Source organism: Mirounga leonina, unplaced genomic scaffold (genome assembly GCF_011800145.1).
Source record: "Mirounga leonina isolate KUSES-001 unplaced genomic scaffold, KU_Mleo_1.0 Mir_127, whole genome shotgun sequence".
Taxonomy (NCBI): Eukaryota; Metazoa; Chordata; class Mammalia; order Carnivora; family Phocidae; genus Mirounga; species Mirounga leonina.
The window spans coordinates 58,610,439-58,630,802 of record NW_023270316.1 but is presented as its reverse complement, the minus strand read 5'-3'; the positions used below and the strand labels follow the sequence as shown (position 1 = coordinate 58,630,802).

General features: G+C 39.5%; 1 protein-coding gene across 1 annotated transcript in view; it reads right to left on the bottom strand.

Moving 5' to 3' along the window:
- The window catches only part of CDADC1 (cytidine and dCMP deaminase domain containing 1), a 42,040-nt gene extending 22,160 nt beyond the window's left edge, over nucleotides 1-19,880 (bottom strand). The window contains exons 1-4 of the mRNA XM_035003415.1: nucleotides 19,689-19,880; nucleotides 18,853-18,950; nucleotides 12,039-12,113; nucleotides 1,282-1,459 (exon numbers count right to left, since the gene is read on the bottom strand). Of these exons, the coding sequence (XP_034859306.1) occupies nucleotides 1,282-1,459; nucleotides 12,039-12,113; nucleotides 18,853-18,950; nucleotides 19,689-19,770 (433 nt within the window). The 5' untranslated portion in view covers nucleotides 19,771-19,880. The remainder of the gene's footprint in view (nucleotides 1-1,281; nucleotides 1,460-12,038; nucleotides 12,114-18,852; nucleotides 18,951-19,688) is intronic.
- Between the last annotated feature and the right edge of the window lie 484 nt (nucleotides 19,881-20,364).

Sequence of the window (20,364 nt, the reverse complement as noted above, 5' to 3'; positions counted from 1 at the left end):
AGCGTCTGCCTTCGACTCAGGTCATAGTCCCAGGGTTCTGGGATTGAGCCCCACATCAGGCTCCTTGCTCAGTGGGAAGCCTGCTTCTCCCTCTCCCTTTGCCTGCTGTTCCCCCTGCTTGTGCTCTCTCTCTCTCTGTCAAATAAATAAATAAAATCTTAAAACAACAACAACAACCATATAAGCCCTTTTTTTCCCCAGAAGCTCTCCAAACCTCGTCTTGGGTTTTTAAGGAGGTCTCATTACATAGGCATGATCGATTAAATTACTGGCCACTGGTAACTGAACTCAAACCCCAGTCTCTCTCTCTTCCCCAGATGTCTCAGGAGTGAGACTTAAACTCCAACCCTCTAATCACCTGGGTGGTTCTGCTGGCAAGCAGGCCCCCATCTACGGGGTTTCCCAGAAGTCACTTCACTAACACACTCAGGTGTGACTGAAGGGGGCTTGTTAAGAATAACAAAAGACACCTCTATCACTCTCATCACTCAGGAAATTCCAAGGGTTTTAGTTGCTTTGTACCAGGAATGGGATGAAGACCAAATATATAACTCATACTCTAAGTCACAATACCACAGTGCCTATATAAAAAATGCAATATTTTTAAAATGGAAGAATGGAAAAAAAAAGGGTATTACCTGGGTACAAAACAGAATCATAAGCATAAAGAGCTTTAGTGAGTAGCCTGGTGTAGCAGAGATGGATAGTTAAACATTAATCTGTGCTTCTTCTTCCCAAGTACAGAGCCGTCCCTGGGAGACAGCCGTTCAGCCAGGAGCTACAAGCCCACAGTGGATGTGAACAGAAATGATGCATGTGACTTCCAGGCCAGCATTTTTAGGAACAGTGTGCCTTCTCTATTCTCTGTCTCAGTCTGCCTCTGGATGCAGAGGACTCAAGGCTCTAGAAGAGGACAGTAGCAACATGACAGAAGATGCCTACACCCATGAAACAGCCAATGGAGAAAAACCACCTGCTGTTCAGCAACACCTATGTTGGACTATTACATGGGTGATAAAGGTCTAGTATATTAAGCCACTGAAATTTTAATGTTTGTTATAGCAGCTAGCATTAGTCTATTAATACACGAAGGGTCATCTAATTAGTTAGTGAAAGGGCTGAGACCAGAATCCATGTTTTCTGACTCTTCTTACAGTGTATCAAACTATATTCTGATATGTATTTATATTTCTAAATGATTGCAGTGGTGTTTAGGCAATTTATCTTGGTTATTCTTAGATAAATACTATTAATCCCCAACCAAGCCTTATCTACACTTACCATTTACAATCATTTTCAAACAAGCAGAACATGGTTTTCTGGAAAAATAGAGATCACAGTTTTTCAGCCTTGACCCATGTTTTATAAGAGCAATTTTTCCAGCATGTAAATCTTCACTAGAACAGTGGAGACCAACAATTTTCATGTTTTTCACCACCACAAGACCAGTTCTCTTCACCTACATTAAAATACAAAATAATAATGTATTAGTTATAACATCTGTTAAAAAAGAAACAGGCCCCAAATGGAGTCACTTGTGCTAAGTCCACATTATCAGACTGAGACTTAATACCTAATTGCAGTTTTGGCCTCTCCCAGGAATATAACCTTAACCAGTCAGACTGTAATTTCCTGCTGAGCTAGTGAGGAAATCCACCTGATAAACTCCTGTAGTCCCCCAAAAGAAGGTGACCTTGCCTGAATCAATCCACTTTTTGCTAGCAACTTCCTTTTCCTGCCCCTTCTGCCTATAGAATCCTCCCCTTTTTGCAGCTCTTCAGAGCCCCTCTCTATCTACTAGATGGGAAACTATATGACTCATGAATCATTGAATAAAGCAATTAGATCTTTAAGTTTACTCAGCTGAATTTTGTTTAGTTTTGTTTTTTAACTGATTTGGTGGCAGCATTTGGATCCAAAGGAAAACTGATGGCTTCGGGGACAACAAGAAACACAAGCATGGTACCTGTGAACCCTTTGAGCTCTCTGTCCTTCTTGCCATATCTAAGGGCCATAGGTAAGTTCCTTTTGGTTCTGAGCTCTGCTGTCTTTGCACTGAGCTCCTTATCTGATTGGCTTTCCAGTCCAAAATTCCCCATTTGATTGGAACTCCCATTCCTTGATTTAGCCCCCAGATTCCACATTGCGGAATCCCAGGCTATGGTCCCCATTTCTTGAGGTCTGCTGGTTCAGTCCTCTCCCCAGGCCCAGATTCCATGTTGAGAACTGGTAGTGGTGTGCACAGGGCCTTCTCTTGGCCAGGCTAAGGTACCATCTCTTGATTACTGCTGGTGTGTTAAGGTGAACATGTCTCTACTTTGTGTAGGTAAAGGCTATTGCTAATTGCAGTCGTGGGAGACCAAAAGCCACAAAATTGGTGGACACAGGTTGAGCACTTAAAAGCTATTACAGCGATCACCACCTAACTCCTGTGTTAGGATAAGTTGGTCATAGAATGGGTTAGATTGACACTAGGACACCCACCAACCTCAAGAAAATTTTGATGCAACTAGGTACAGGGTAAAACACCACACAACTCCCAACCCCAACCCAGCAGCATGTCCCTCTTGGGTATTAGTTTGGCTCTGAGACACCTACTTGGCTTAAAAAAAAAAAAAAAAAAAAAAAAGAGGGGCGTGACTCAGTTGGTTAAGCATCCAAGTCTTGGTTTCAGCTCAGGTCATGATCTCAGGGTCGTGAGATCGAGCCCTGCATCGGGCTCCACGCTGAGTGTGTAGTCTGCTTGTCCCTCTCCCTCTGCTCTCTCTCTCATAAATAAATAAAATCTTTAAAAAAAAGAGAGAGAGAGAGAGATATCTTTAAATTCCAAAACATACCACCTTCTGGCATACTTACGTAAGTCTAAAAATTATAATCCTGGGAGCTATAAATATCTACAAAATGACAAAATCTTACTAATAAGCCTTTTTGTGTCCTCAGAAGTTGCCTTGGTAACAATCATCAGGCTGGGGGCCCCAAAATATGGCCAGACAGAAATGTGGGTTGCACCTCCTTTACCACTAGCTACGGCTGGATAGAAAATATGGGTTAAACTCCCTTTCTGGCTAGGGCCCTACCAAACTGCTATAAGCCCTCAAGTAAATAACAGCCTAGAATGCAATGGACATTAGGAGGAATGGTCCAGTTAGATAAGATCATTCAAAAAGCAAGGGTCCCCAGGGTGCCTGGGTGGCTCAGTTGGTTAAGCGACTGCCTTCAGCTCAGGTCATGATCTTGGAGTCCCAGGGAGCGGGGAGCCTGCTTCTCCCTCTCCCCTCTGCCTGCCACTCCTCCTGCTTGTGCTCTCTCACTCTGTCAGATAAATAAATAAAATCTTAAAAAAAAAAAAAAAAAAAAGCAAGGGTTCCCAAGTCAAACAAACAGAATGGTATATACCTGTTTTAACTGGCATATAGAAGCCTCCAAAAGGCTTCAAAATTCCAAAATACCTTCATTGAAAGATTTGTTGCAAATCACTCATGAAAAATTAAAGACACAAGAGGCACATAAAACAGGACTATAAAACTGAGGTAACTCCTACCATTACCCTCTATCCTCCTTTAATTAAGTATTCATTCTAGTAATCCTCTGTCTGAATTTTCTTTCCACTCTGAGGAGACTACAAGACCACAAACAAAAGTCCACCAAGTTAGGGGCCTTATAGACACCCCATATCTAGCCTTGAAGGAGGGCTGACAGGGCTCCGAGGGAGTGTCAGGTAAATTGCTACCTTAGTCCCTTAAACGGCCAAGGGAAACTAAAATTAAAATGAATGGAAATCCTTGCCAACTTTTGGTAGATACCAAAGCTATACCCTATTTTACACCTCACTAGGAGTCTGCAGATGGGATCCTAGGAAAAACTGGCTGAAGCTGGCTAAGGGAGAGAACTCTTATCAGAGTCAGCTCTCTGGATCTCTGTCTACAGTAACTGGTAGAGACAGAGAGAGAGAAAAAATCTTTTGAACCCTCTTTGGGGATGCCTTTAAGTCCAAGGAGTTATTTAATATTGCCAGGAATATTTACTGTTTGTCTCAGCTGAGAATTGACACGATATTTAAAACGATTTTTTTTAAGTAGCTTGTCTGTGGTCAGAAGGCCAGATTAAAAGCTGATATTAAAGCCTGATCGGAGTTTTTCCTAGGCATTCTCCCCTAAGCTAAAATAAAAACTATGAACCTAGACGGAAAGAAAAAAACCTTCTCACACTTTTGTGGAAGGATTTACTAAAACATTATAACGATAAGTAGCTCTAAATCCAGAACACAGAAGTCTTTTGATTTCCATCTTAGTTGGAAATATTTTCCTTAATATAAAAAAGCAAATTGAAGATAATGTGGTTAGATGGGGGGACCAACCTATGGTGTCATTTAAGTTACAATCCAATTCCTTGAGAAATTAAAAGCAACTGTTCTTCTCTTACAGATCTTTGCAAAACCAGAAATGCAGCTCTAGAAACAATTCAAGGTCCACCTATTCTTTTTACCAATCCCCAAACCTCCCATATTTATCTCAAAAGGCTTATAAGTAGTTTTGCAGGAACTTAATGTTCTTTCCCTGTGCCTTTGAGATGTACATGTTTTACCAGGTCTTCCCCTGGAACTCTAATCTAAACCATACCCAATTCCTAAGACTGAAGAAAAAAAACTGTGTGTGGCAGGGTTGGGGTGGGGGGTGCTTTTCATGAATACAAACTGCTACAGAAGCTCCCTTGCCCAAAATTTAGTTCACAGCTTTCATAAAATGCTTGTCAAGGACAAATACAAATCTTTTTTTTTTTTTAAAGATTTTATTTATTTATTTGAGAGAGAATGAGAGAGAGCACATGAGAGGGGGGAGGGTCAGAGGGAGAAGCAGACTCCCTGCCGAGCAGGGAGCCCGATGTGGGACTCGATCCAGGGACTCCAGGATCATGACCTGAGCCGAAGGCAGTCGCGTAACCAACTGAGCCACCCAGGCGCCCGACAAATACAAATCTTAAATGTCTTCTCCACAAATATTATAGAAAAAGCCTTAACCGCCTGAACAGGTAAATTTAACTTATTCCAACTGTTCTTTTATAAACCAGTGAGTTTTGCATTATCATACCTGTCTCATGGCTAAAATTTTATTTTTATTTTTATTAATTGATTTCTTTTCATGGCTAAAATCTTCAAATGAAAGCTCTAAGGTCTCCGTTTGCATCTCCCTATATGTTTATGTGCATCTATGTAAATGTGTTGTAGATGTGTGGTATTTTCTACCTCTGGATAGTACTGCCAAAATTAATTTGTAAAAAAGTTCCATTTAATTGGCTTAAAGAAAATTAAGCACTTAAATGGATTATTCATAAAATTCTCCAAAATATAATAGAAACTAACCCAAATGCGTTTCAGGTTCACATAATCTGGAAAAATATTCAGTATTAAGCCTAATTTAAGCTTGTTGGTTTAATTAAAATAGACATGCCTTTAGAGTTATCAACACTGAATGTAATGCAGTCATACAATTTTATTCTACCTGGCTTTACTAGTCAAAAAAGTTCATGTTATCTCTGTCACAAAATCTGACAGGTAGAAAAATAACTTGGAATGATGAAATTTCATAAGCAATCTAAATATAATTGTTCAAAATAAGTGAACTAAATAAATGTGAGATAAAAGTTTTTAGGCAAACTTTTTAAACAATTTCCCCAAATCTTATTGGGAACCTGAAACCTTAAAGTTTTGCTAAGTTAAATTAAATGATGGATAGTCACTGAATATCTAGATTATTTCCAATAACATAAAAGACTGAAACAGTAATTACTGAACATAGGTTTATCTACTTTTTGGCTTCCTTTTACAGAGGAGCTAAAAATTTTAGGGTTTGTTATTAAACATGTTTTGTGCTACCCTGAAAAATTTACTATGAGAAGGCATATATTTCTAGAAATTATGAGAAGTATTTATAAATTTGCCAAGTCACAGAAAGCTAATGTAAAAGATAATTCACAATGCTTACTTCTTTATTTTTATTAGAAATTAAGGTTTTTAAGGGTTACACATTGTAATATATTTAATTAAAGCTACTAAAAAAAAAAAACCTCCATATGCAAGGAGAGTAGGATGTGTATTTCAGTAAAAGAAGGCATTAGGAATTAGGAATGCATTTTTTTGTTGAGGAAAAAGAAAGTAATTTTGTCCTAAAGTGAGACTGGTTATTTCAGAATGGGAAAGAGGAAAGACATAGGACAAAATCTGAAGGGTTACTAAAAGGGTTGTAGAAGATTTGTGGAAAAGGAGTCTTTGGAAAGGAATACTGTGTGTGATCAAGCTGGCTAAGATTAAAATAAATTAAATTAAGGGTTTTTTTAAATGAATGTATTTTAATATCAAAAGTAAGCTGGCACAAAATTAAAATTTAGTTTTCTCTCTGTTAAAAGGATAAAGTTTTCTTGGACTACTGGTCTGTTCTTGATAAGAGATGGTAAAAGGTTTTTCTTTACCTTTTAAATAATCTGCTCATAAAACAAAGATTTTGTGTCTTCTCAAAATAATCTTATGTGTTTCATGTTGCCTTCATCAGGTCTTTGATTACTTAAAAAACCGGATTCTTCACTATTAAAAGAGCTAATTTTTTTTTACAACGATTTAACTTTCTGTATTTGCCTTTGAAGTCTTTGTCACTACGGTTAAAGTAGATAACTAAGTATTGTTTCACAGTGACCCATGATCCTATTTGACCAAGTGTTTTACACTTGATCTTAGCCAAAAGGCCGAGAAGCGATGACCAAGTGTTTTAAAAACTTTCAATATTTTTGACAAAGCTGGAGGCCTCAAAATCAAATTCACTAGGAAGAGGAGCCAACATTGAGGTATACTGCTTTCTCTCCCAAGATGTGGGATCAAGAACATTTCTTTCCATTCCTTCTTCCCTCTCTGACCATCCTTTTTCCTAATTCTTACAGCATGAAGGTCTTTATGATTTGGTCCACATTTTGCCTTGCTCTGGCCTTGAAAGATAGTGGTATCTGAGGCCATTACAAAGGGGTTAAATCCAACTTCCAAATGACTGTTGGACTTGTCTTGATGCCGGTGATTCTGCAGTCTGCCTATCACAAACTTCTCCCTGATTTCCAATGCCTCAGTTTCTCTGGAACAAACCCTGTCTCATTAACCCCAAACCCAGGGAAACTTGCATCCAAGCTCTGCACAAAGAGAGGGACATGAAGCAAGAGTAACCAGAATAAAAACTGCATGTACAGTCTACAGACTCTGAAACTGTACTAGCTTCCATGGCTGTCACCTTTCCAGTTCTGGGCCACAGACTCAGAAAATTAGCTCCCTTCCCCTGGAGTGAGTATGAATGAGGCTATGATCAGGAAACTCTCCTTAACTCTTTAAAATACTACAGAATCTGCTGCTTAAAATAAAACAGCTGCCCAACAAAATCCTTAGACCCTCTAACCAAAGTTGTTCTTGGTAACAGGATGGCCCTTGATTATTTTTTGGCTGAACAAGGAGGTGTCTGTGCCGTGACCAGCACCACTTGCTGCACATGGATTAACGCTTGTGGGAAAGTTGAAACTCAGCTATAAAACCACTGAACGAGCAACTTGGCTCAAGAAAGTGACTCCTTCAGGGCGCCTGGGTGGCTCAGACATTAAGCGTCTGCCTTCGGCTCAGGTCATGATCCCAGGGTCCTGAGATCGAGCCCCATATCGGGCTCCCTGCTCCGTGGGAAGCCTGCTCTCCCTCTCCCACTCCCTCTCTCGCTGTGTCTCTCTCTGTCAAATAAATAAATAAAATCTTTAAAAAAAAAAAAAAAAGAAAGAAAGTGACTCCTTCAGCGGGGTCTTCCTTTAACTTATTTAATTTTGATTGGTTTGGGTGTTGGGACCACAGCTCCAAACGCAGTCTAGATATTGGGGATTACCCTGCTTGTAATAATCCAGTGGTCTCTCCGGCATGCTGTATTCTCTCAAATACAGCTTGAAAAGTGTGTTCGCAGCCACTAACCACCGAACAAATCATCTCCCTAAGACTGGAACATCAGAAAAGGAATGAAGAGAATGACTGGCTTTAAAAATGTGAACCTGAAGTCACGGTCTGTGAATACCACAAAGATTCAAGAAAAAAACACCAAAAACAAAAACAAAACTCATGACCTGTGAATACCACCACAGAGGATCAGCAAAACTGTAAGAATTTTCAGAGCAACAGCCAGGGGTGGGGCTAATGCCTTAAGTTTTGATCACATCTCTCAGGCGTAGGGGGTCCGAGCAACTGACAACGGGCCCCATATGGAGTCACTCATGTTAAGCCCACATCATAGGACTGAGACTTAATGCCTAACCTAACTGAGGTTTTGGCCTCTCCCAGGAATATAATCTTAACCAGTCAGACTAGAATTTCCTAGTCAGCTAGTGAGGCAACCCACCTGATAAACTCCTGCAGTCCCACAGAGGAAGGTAACCTTGTCTGAAACAATCCACTTTTTGCTAGACACTTCCTTTTCCCACCCCTTCTGCCTGTAGAAGTCTCCCTTTTTTGCAGTGATTCAGAGGGATGCTGCCTGATTCATGAATCGTTGAATAATGCAATCAGATCTTTAAATTTACTCAGTTAATTTTTTTTACATATCTAATGATTAATCATAGATTATATTTGATTTATTAATAAAATGAGAATTTTTATTTAGTTCTTTATCTGAACATAGTTTGAACAAAAGCACATTTCTCATTAAGTCCAAAAACTTTTCTGAAAATTTAATGTTGGCTTTATACCAGAAATTTTCTAAATCTAGGCATTCTTAACTGAACAGTGAAGCATTTAATTATCCATTAATATGTCTGACTGAAAAATAAATACACTTTAACCTAGGAAAGGGCGAGAACCAAGTTGATTTGACTTGTTTCTTACAGCATCCAGTCTGTAACTATTTAGTATTAAGCTTCTACGTGGTATAATGAAAAAGGTAGAAAACCCTGTGGTTTTACACATGGATAAGTGAAGCCCAAAGAGATCATGTGACCTTCTGAAAGACCCCCACAAATGGTTAAAGGCAGAACTAAAGCAGAGGTCATCTTAAATCTTAAAATATTTTAAATACTGACTAAAAGATAATTCTCAACTTCTTTCTAAAAACTGGCTCTCCCAATTTTTCGCACTATGGCAGTCTAGACTAATGTGGGTAGGTCCCACCTCCCACAAATACATAGATTTACAAAAAAAAAAAAAAAAGTTTTAAATGCATAGTGAAGCTCAAAAGAAGATACCTGCTCAGGTATTAAAAATGAAGAGAACTCAAAGCCAGAGCAGTAAGCCTGAGCTACCTCAGCAGTATCCCACCCACAGGTAGGGGACTGGGCTGACTGTGCTTCTAAGCCCTGGAGACCGGGGGCGGGCTGGGATTCTAAAGAGGTGTTACTTTAAACCTAAAGTGTCCTAACTTACACAGATACTAATCGAAAAAGTTGGTGTGACAATATTAATATCAGATAAAATAGACTAAGTTAAAAATCAGTTCTATGTAAGGCACAACGTAGTCTATGCCGTTTTCACAGGAAAGGGCTCTGAGGTAAGGAATGTAAACCCAATCTTTGGGTTTTGGACTCATTGTTACAGCATGTGGGGAACTTGGGCTGAGCACAGGGTACCTGTTATTCCCTACTCCCTTTCAAAGGGATTTTATTCTATAGTTATCCCCAATAGGACACATCTTGAAATTATTTTAAAGATCAGACCAGAACTTTATTAACTAATTCAGTTTCAGTTACGAGTATAAATGTCTGCAAATATGGAGAATGGTATTTTGTAAAATGCCTAAAAAGAAAGAATAGAGAAAATTTTATAGAATTCCTTTTCTGAGTTAACCAACCATTTCCTAAACTAGAAGGACATTTAAAAGGAATACAAAAAATCTTTCCTTTACAAACTATACTTCCAAAAATATATCTAAAACATGAAAGATCTATATTGGCTTTTAAAACAAGCTTTAAATTTACCGTGAATTTATAAGCCCTTTCCCCTTCCCATCCCAAAATTTCTTAAGAGTTTTATGTTCCCCAAATACAAAGTATATGTTAGTATCTACTTCTGAATAGTTCCAGTGAGTTTTTCTTTTTAAATTATAACTTTGGAAAAGAACTGATCATGCCTTATCAAGAGATCCCAGCATGCTAGAGCTCACTTTATTAAAATGAACCAGTTGTGGGGCACCTGGCTGGCTCATTTGGTGGAGCATGCAACTCTTGATCTTGGGGTTGTGGATTCAAGCCCCACGTTGGGTACAGACATTACTTTAAAAAAATAAAATGTTCCATGCAAAAAAAACTATTCCTAGGGCACCTGGTGGCTCAGTGGGTTAAGCATCTGTCTTTGGCTGAGGTCATGATCCCGGGGGTCCTGGGATCGAGTCCCACCTTGGACTCCCCACTTGGGGGAGTCTGCTTCTCTCTCTCCCTCTGCAGCTTCCCCTGCTGTGCCCTCTCTCTGTCAAATAAATAAATAAAATCTTAAAAAAACAAAAACTATTCCTAAAAAAACCTCTCAAGACCCAAAACTATTCCTAATAAGCGGGAAAAGTACTCGATTTATTATTAGAACAATCTTTTATCCCTCCCTTGCCCCTCAGCATAGGTGCAGAGACAAAACAAACAACAACAAAAAACGAACAACCTTTTAGGCTAAGTTTAATTTATCACTTTTTTGTCTAGAGTCCTCTTCACCTCAGAAAATATCTTTTATCTTTCATTTGTTTTTAGCTAAGGCCAAAATGTCAAGTTTGAGACAAAGATTTTTCCATCCCAAACTTAAAACAAAACAAAGCAAATAAAAGCCTAAGTTGCATTCCATTTTGCACTTCCACTGACTGCAACTCCCAGGAGACTAAAACTTTTTAGTGAATCACTGTTCTGGATCCTGACTGCTTCACTTCACTAACATCTTGGAAAGCCCTCTGTATTATCTTAGTCACAGGGATTTACAGTAAAATGTAAGCAAAAGAGGACAGTCTGCGTTTTGGTAAACAAATTAGTATATTAAGTGGTGAGTCACTATTTTTTTGCCTTCGCCTTTCTTAAAATGAAAAACATCTAAATATTTGGAGACAAATTATTTCTATATTCTTGTTGGGCATTTTAGAGACTCACTCTCAGAACTTATCAAGAGATCTCCAGGAATGCACATCAGAATCACGAAGGTAACTTTTTTCAAAATATACGTGTTTTGTCTCCATTAGACACCCAATAAATCAGAATCTCTCTGGAAAACTCAAAAGATTGAAATAACAAGGAAATACTGTGCAATAGTAAAAAGAACAAAGTTCATCTTATCGGGCCTGGGTTTGATTTTACCCTTCTTACAAGCTAGTAAATTAGCCTGCTATGGTTCCATTGATGCTGACAGAACACATGAACCTCTGGGCTCAGAGACTACTTGATCATTCACAGCCCAGCAAGCAGTATGAGCACCATGTTTGTGATGTTTCCCTTGCCCACAAGTCCCACGGGTGTCGTGCAGATGGCCCAGATGGATTCGTGGACAGGAAGTGGGTTGTGTTATAGGAAAGGAACACCAAGCCTGGGGATTGCTGTTTTATCATAGACAGTAAGCAAACCTCCTTTCTGTCCCAGAGGAAGACATTAGCTCAACCCTCAAGGTTGTTTGCTGCAAACACAACTCTGAGAAATGGCCTAGGTAAAGAACAGTTAGGGCCTTGCATTCTTTAAACCAGCAAGATGTGCTGGAGTATGAGAGAACTGTGCAAGAGTGTTTCTCAACACATTTATGCAAACTAATATGGAAATGTATCAAGAGTTAACTTTGAAAATTAAAAAAAAAAGATGTGGGAGCATATTATAAAATAATCTGGGTTTGTTTTGTTTTTTAGAGGAGAGACATGTATAGTCGTGTAAATGCACTGAAAACTTTTAGAAGGATATGAAGGGTATATAAGAACCTGCCTTGTAAGTGGAAATGGGAAACTTGAGTATAAGAAGGACTTTTAGTCTACTTTATACCATTGTTTTTGCTTTGTTATTACAAACACGTCTTCTTAAAAGTCATAAAAATTCACCTGTTTTTTGTCAGTAGATATCCTGGCCATCTCTTCATTATCTCCTAAGGGTCCATGTTTTCCCTCTTCCTTTTCCTAATTAAAAGCGGATTAAGGGGAAAAAAAGATTAGTGCACAAAACATAGAATTAACTCAATATTTCCTATTTGAAGGCTGGTTTTCTTGGTTTTGGATCATTCATTTTTTTTTTTTCCTGATGAAAATCTGCATTGACTTCACGCTTTGTTCAGGTTCAAGTTCAGACTACTTAACCTAGTACATAAGGCCTTTACAATCAGGCCCCTACATACTTTTGCAAAATACAGAAGGACTGAAAGTTTTGGTCAGAAAATAAAATTCTGTAGTTTAAGATTTTGGAGTTGGGCAGTTTTAAGGAGCAGTCCAGAGTGTGGCCATAGCTAAAAAGGGCTAAAGGGGGGTAGGGGTAAATTAACTGGAATTGGGAAGATAAGGAACTATCTGTAGATGTGGATTGTGGTAGGCAGAATAGTGGTCCCCCAAAGACTTGCCTGTCCCACCCCCTGGCGACTGTTACGTTACTATGTTACTGTGGCAAGATCGTAGATGGAATTAAGGCTGCTAATCATCTGACCTTGAGATGGACCCAATGTAATTACAAAGGTCCTTATAAGTGAGAGAGGCAAATCAGTGCCAGCGTGATGCAGCATGAGACTCAGTCTGCCACTGCTGGCTCCAAAGATGGAGGAAGAGCCTTGTCCAAGGCAAGTGGGCAGCCTCGAGAAACTGCAAAAGGCGAGGAAATGGAATCTGCCCTGAGCCTCTGAGTTTAGTCCAGTGAGACCCATTTCAGGGTTCTGACCTCCAGAACTGTAGGACAATAACTACATATAATATGTGCTTTAAGCCACCGACTTCATGGTAATTTGTTACAGAAGAGGACACTAACGCATGGAAGTCCACGAGTCTCTTCTAAAAGTAAAACTTGAAGTAGAAAGTTTTGAGCCAGGGCAAGATTCCTTCATTTATTAATTCCACAAATATTTACTGAATGCTTGCCATGTGCCAGCCAGAGACCTAGTTGCTCAGGATGCAGCCCTTATCGAGCTTATGACACAGGAAAATGACTATGAAGTGAGCAGATAATTAAGACAGAATGATACAGCAGGCTTCTGGGAGCCCCAAGGTAGGTGGGATACGTAATAAATTGGAGAAAGTTTCTAAGTGGGAATGGTAAACTTGGTGAATGTTGAACTCTCAGTCTTATGAAACAAATGCTGGATGCTAGAAAAGGAATAACCTCCAAAAAGTTTACAAGAAAAGCCATGTCCTGGGAATCACATTTCTATTCCAGCAGAACAGGAAGTGGAAGAAGTGATGATGCTGGTAGTGGAATGGCGGGAATGAGATGGTAGTAGTGGTGGTGAGGATGGTATGAGTGATAATAATAAAGTACCTAACAGTGTTTCCCAAGCACCAGGCTCGAAACTATCTCATTTAATCCTCAGAACTTTACAAAGTAGCCCCTATCGTTTCCATTTTAGACATGAAGACACTGTGGTTGAGAGAGATCAAATAACTGCATAGCTAGTCAATGGGAAAGCCAGGACCTGAGCCCCAAGTCCATCGTCTTAACCATTATGCTACCCTGTTACTGTTCTGGAAAAGTACAGTGAGTACACAGTGGGAAGAATTGGGAGAGAGGGACAGTACATGATGTGTAAAAAACGAGGCAACAATACACTTACTCTAATTCTTATACTACAGTACCATTCAGGCAATTTTGATATGTTTAACCTAACTAAAAACTATGAACCAATAGGAGAGATTATTTTAAAATGATGGCTATTTTTAGTAGTGCCAACTTCTGAAACTTTTAGTTAACTGTGCTTTTCCCAAGTCTCATAAACAGTTTCTCTCCCACTCATTTATCTAGTTTTGGGCTGGATTCTTAAAAATGCTTGGATTTTATACTTAATGTAAACTTTGCTGAACAATCTTCAAAGAGCATCCATACAGTGTAAATATTTGACAACACAGAAAATCTCAGATATCAGTCATATTTAGAAGTGGTTGTAAGTTAAAATACACTGAGGGGGCGCCTGGGTGGCTCAGGTGGTTAAGCATCTGCCTTCGGCTCAGGTCATGATCCCAGGGTCCTGGGATCGAGCCCCACATCAGGCTCCTGGCTCAGCGGGGAGCCTGCTTCTCCCTCTCCCTCTGCCTCTCTCCCTGCTCATGCTCTCTCTCTCTCTCTCTGTATCTCGGTGTCTCAAGTGAATAAATAAAATCTTAAAAAATAAAATAAAATAAAATACACTGAGGCTGGTAAAATGAATGACAATCTAAATGTCCAGTGCTAAGGGAATACACATGGTACATCAATACAATGGACTGTTACGCCAACATTAAAATGATAATAACAAACACATATAGTACATAGTTTGTGCCAGGCACTATCTGAGAGCTTTACAAATACTAACTCATCCACTTTTCATAAAAGCCTCCTGTAGTATGTACCAGTAACATTCCATTCTATGGATGAGGAAGTTGAGAGAGGGAAAGTCACTTACTCAAGATTACACAACAGTAAGAGGTGGAGTCCAGATTTGAACCCAGGCAGGCTAACTCCAAAACCACTGACTAATCTTAAACCATTAGACTAAGTTGCTGTCCAATGTGTATAATAATATTACAGCATAAGCATTTTCCTATGTTAAGTGAAAAAGGCTAGATCCAGAAGTAAATGATCTCAAATAACTCAAAGAGAGACAGAGAGAGAGAGGAAAGATTGAGAAACAGTACAACAATGTCAGTAGTCACTAGATAGTGAAATTGTGAAAAAAAATTTTTTCTTCAGTCCATTTTATAAATAATAGACATACATTAGTTTGGTAACAAATAAAAATGTTTTAAGAAGACAAAAGGTTGGTAAAGTGTCAAAGGCAGTATTTCCAATATAATTACATGTCAAAATGCATCTTTAAAGTTTCTATGACTTACTTTGTATAGCAAAAGCAGAATAAATAATTTAAGTGAAACAAACTTAGTATTTTAGCTTAAAGAACATTTTTCTTCTCTTAAAAGGAGAAAGATCTTACTCAACCCTGTGAACATAATGTGTAATTAATACTGAATTTATTTAATTTAATACACATCCCTGTTGAAAAAGAAGTTAATTTCAGCAGAGGATTTATTCTTGATATATATATACACACACACACACATATATACACACACACATATATAAATATCTAAATATATAAGTGTGTGTATATATATGTGAATTAAAATGAGATCAAATCTTCATATTAAAAAAAAAAAGTGTCTTCAAAATTAGTACTCAATCTCTAAGAAGCCCAGCTTTTTAAATGTGCTTTTAAAAAGTCTTAAATCTCGGGGTACCTGGGTGGCTCAGTCAGTTAAGCAACTGACTCTTGATTTCAGCTCAGGTCATGATCTCAGGATCATGATATCAGGTGAGATCGAGCCTCACATACACCCTGTGTAGAGCCATGTGACCGCTCCATGCTCAGTGGGGAGTCTGCTTGAGATTCTCTCTCTCCCTCTCCCTATGCACCGCCCCCCACTGTCACATGCAAGTATACTCTCTCTCTAATAAATAAATAAAATCTTCTAAAAAAATAAAAGTCTTAAATTTCTAAGCATTTGCTTCTAATCTGTCTCTTCAAGACAATTTTATCTGCAAAAAAAACAAAAACAAACCAAAAAACCCAAACAGTTTGAAAGTCTTCCACTTTCATAAAATAATATTAAGTTACTAAGAGGCAGAAAGAATAAAAGACTTCAAAATCATGAAGGAAATGAAGACTTTCTCAAAGCCATTAATAATATATGGAGCCAGGGCGAGGGTTGAGGGAGTGATTAATAGGGCGTAAAAATGCAAACCATTTTAAATAATGTTTTACTATTTATTAAATATTTCACATAGTAGTTGGAGAAGAAAACTACTCCAAGAGATATCATTTTATCAGGAAAAGTGAATTCTCTATATACAAAGACTTTACACCCTTCACAAAAATCAACTCAAAATGGATCATAGACCCAAATGTAAAACGTGAAACTAAAAAACTCCACAAAAAATTGCATAGGAGAAAACCTAGATAACACTGGGTATGGCGATGGCATTTTAGATACACAAAGGAACGATCCATGAAAGAAATCAGTGATAAACTGGACTTTATTAAAATTGAAAATTTCTCCTCTGTGTAAGACACTGTCAAGAGAATGAGAAGACAAGCAACAGACTGGGAGAAAATGTTTGCAAAGACACATCTGATATAAGACTGTTATCCAAAATATACAAAGAACTCTTAAAACCTAACAATAAGAAAATAACCTGACTAAAATATGGGCCAAAGAGCTTAACAGAAACCTCACCAAAGAAGATATATGGTTGACAAATTAGCATATGAAAAAACGCTGCACATCACATGTCATGAGAGAAATGCAAATTAAAACGAGCTACCACTACATGCCTATAAGAAAGCTCCAAATCCAGAACACTGACAACACCAAATACTGGAGACGGTGTGAAGCAACAGGAACTCCATTCATTGCTGGTGGGAATGCAAAATGGTACAGACAGTTTGGTAGTTTCTGGCAAAACGAAATATACTCTTCATCATACAATCCAGCAATCATGCTCCTTGGTATTTACCCAAAGGAGTTGAAAACTCACGTCCACACAAAAATCTGCATACAGATATTTATAGCAGCTTCATTCATAATTGCAATAATTTGGAAGCAACCAAGATATCCTTCAGCAGGTGAATGGATAAATTATGTGTGGTATATCCAGGCAAGGGATCTTACTCAGCACTGAAAAGAAGTGAGTGATCAAGCCATGAAAGGACATGGAAGAACCTTAAATGTATATTGCTAAGTGAGAGAAACCAACCCTAAAAGGCTACATACTACTGTATGATTCCAACTATATGATGTTCTGGGGAAAGGCAAAATTATGGAGACAGTTAAAAAAAAAATCAGTGGTTGCCATGGTTGGGGGTGGTGGGGGAAAAATAAATAGGTGAATCACAGAGAATTTTTAGGGCAATGAAAATATTCTGTATGATACCATAATGATGGATACATGTCATTATACCTTTGAGGTACACAGGATGTACAGTACCAAGACTGAACTATAATGTAAACTATAGTCTTTGGGCGATCATGATGTGTCAATGTAGGTTCATCAACGGTAGCAAATGTACCACTCTGGAGAGGATGTGGTTAATGGTGGAGGCTATTCATGTAGGGGGGAGCAGGGAGTATATAGGAAATCTGTGTACTTTCCCGGAAATTTTGCTGTGAACCTATAAGTGCTTTAAAAAGATAAAGTTCTAATTATTAAAAAGTTAATTCCTTAATTCCCTGTTAAAATTCGTCAGTGTAGTCCCTACTTATAAAATCTAGACTCTCTTGCAAGGCATACAATATTTTTTATTTTCTGATTCCTGTATACCTTTCCAAGCTCATCTTCAGTCTCTTCCCTTCACCCAACTTCACCCTCCCCCATGAGGACCACAAGTTCTCTCACTCCTTCAATCTTTTCCATATGGAGTCCCTTCGCTTGGTAAATATCTACTCATTCTTCATGTCTCAGTGCAAACGGAGCCTGCCCTGTGCATCCTTCCCTCACTTCCCCATGCAGAGCCTGGTTTGCAGTCTTCAGTCTTGGTAGCATCTCTGCTTATTGCATCTTGTTTAAATACCTAACTTTTGTCTCCATTTAGAAAATAAAAACCAAATCTTTCTTTTCGTATCTCCAATGCCAAGCACACAACCTTATCCACCGTAACAAAGACGCCAAGAAGAAAAAAAAGAAAGAATGGTTATGAATGACCTCATAAGAGTACAATTGTGTTTAAGGATTTACAAAAAGTCATTTTGTGGAAAATGTGAAGCAATCTTTCAGCACAATTATCGGCAAGTTGGAAACTTCCATAAGCATATGCAGAATACAAGTGCAATTTTGTAAGAGAAAAACAAGCATGTGCTTAAAAAAAGACTGAAGGGAAGTACCAAAATGTTAAAAGTGATGTTGTTAGAATGGTGAAAAGCCATGGGTAATTCTTCCCCCTTTCCCTTTTTCAAAAAATGTCTTAAATGCTTAAACAACTGAATACTATTCTCCCTATATGGCCTTGGCCCCCTAAAACATTCTAAACTTACTAATCTACCAAACCAACTGGTTGAGAACCTAACACCATGCCACTCCAAGCATGGAGGAAAAAGATGAGAAGGTAAGCACCTTGCTGCCCAAGGGTTGGAGAAAGTAAAGATGTAGGTTTTCATGATTATTCTTTCTATATATTCCTAACCTGTTTTGATCACCTCTTTTAGATCCAAAAAAGAGACTATTTACATGGAACAAGAAACCAATTAGCATTCACAGATTACCTATTCCAAGAGTAGATGCTAAAGGGGTATAAATAAGACATGGTAAAATAAGACACAGTAATAAAAATAAGGTAAAATAAGACATGATCTCCATCTTCCCGTAATTTACAGTTCAGTGGGAGAAGGGAAAAACTACTCACATGAAACATCAATAGTATGCAACTGGGTGATGAATTATGCAATCTAATTGTCCAAACCAACATATAAATACCATTAATACCTGATAAACATGGCAAAGTCTGAGAAAGTAACAACTCTATTTTTAGATTAGAAAGATGAGCTATTACAGCTAGGAGTTATAAATATCACACTAAACCACGTAAGTATTTTGCAAATTTTAAGGTTTTTGAGTTTGCTTTTAAGTGTGACAGAAACTGGAAAAACCAAATTTAAACCACGACTAAGTGGGAAAAACTAAGGAAACAAAATATACCTGAGATTTTTGTCTTTGGGCTTTTACTGCTGGGAAGAGCTCCATCCAGAGACTGAGCAGAGTGAAAAGGTTGACTTTAGAAAGCCTTGGTATTTGACCTACAAAAGAGAGGGTAGACACTTTAAAATTTTTACTAATGATGAAAATAAGAACTCATCCTCAATGCCATTTGGGTGCTGCAGTCTGAACTCAGCTGCTTTAGTAGGAGGCAGAGAAAAAGGATAAGAGGACAAAAGAATCAAAGGGCAGGAGCCTGGCTACAACCTCACTTTCGGTGACCTCCTCTGGCACTTTTCAAAGTTGGGCCCTTTCTCCAGCCATCACGTGACAAGGAAAAAAACATGGTACAACTGATAAATTTAACTATGGGAATAATCCAAAGGAAGTTATGAAAAGTCCTTGCGTCTGATGTTATCGTGAAGCAAGCTTTTCTTTAAATTGTGGTGTTGCAAGAAGGGCAGTGCGGTGACCTTCGCGGGGAAGGCAGTTGAAATACAGGAAAGCGTCGTGTGTGGTTAATTCGGAAATCGAGTCAAAAGCACGGAATTTTCAGGCTCAATACCTGAGATCCCAGCTCTAGGTCCTGGGAGGAAAAGTAGAGGGCGGGGGCGTGGGGGTGGGGGTAAGAGGGAATGAGCGCGACTTCAAAAGCAGGTGTTGCCAGGCCAAGGGTTCCTGGTGACCGAGGCGAGAACGCGCCTAGGGCGGGAATGACACATCCCGGGGCAGAAGCGCGGGCGAAGAGGGATAGGCAGGGAAAGCGGAGTTACATGGAGGCAGAGGCTCAAGGCAGAGCGAAAGGCTGGGATGGCAGCGGCAGGGTCCGAGGCACTCACCAGTCATGCTGCCAGTCTGGGTGCTGACTGACCGCCCGGCCCCCGCGCTCTCCAGATTTTGCATCTGCCCTGCTTCTTTCATCCCAAGCCTAGCGGCCTCTGCTGCCCAGAATACCTCTCGCTGTCTGGCATGATCTTAGCCCCAGCGGCTCCACCTCCCGCCTCCTCCCAGCAACTATACGGCAACCGCCAACTGGGCGCAGCCAGTGACGTAGGAGCCCGACCGCCACTTCCGGGCGCCTCGTGTGTCGTATTAGCGAGGCGTGGACGCGGCGGCGCAGGGCAGCCCCTTCAGGGGCGGCCGCATAGGTTAAGAAACTGCAGTAAATCATATGAGGCCTGACTTTAACTGTCGATGTTTTTGGCCTGGAAGTCCCAGGTTGTGCGGACTCTGATAGAGTGATGAGGCCTGCGCAGACTTGAGAGTTTTGGCGAGAGAGTGAAGGGGAATTGGAATGGAATGCTGCCCCGTCTGTCACGGTGGAGGTCTTGGAGAAGGGGGAGGTGGGGTTGGGAAGGTAGGACCCGGGCGGTCCAGGTGGTTGTTACCATCAGAGACTGGCCAGCCCTTAGGAACTCAGTGCCAGGGACTACCAAAGGGACATTCTGCTTCTCATCAAACGTATCACCTCAAGAAGTCCTACTGTAGGGGCACCTGGGTGGCTCAGTCGGACTC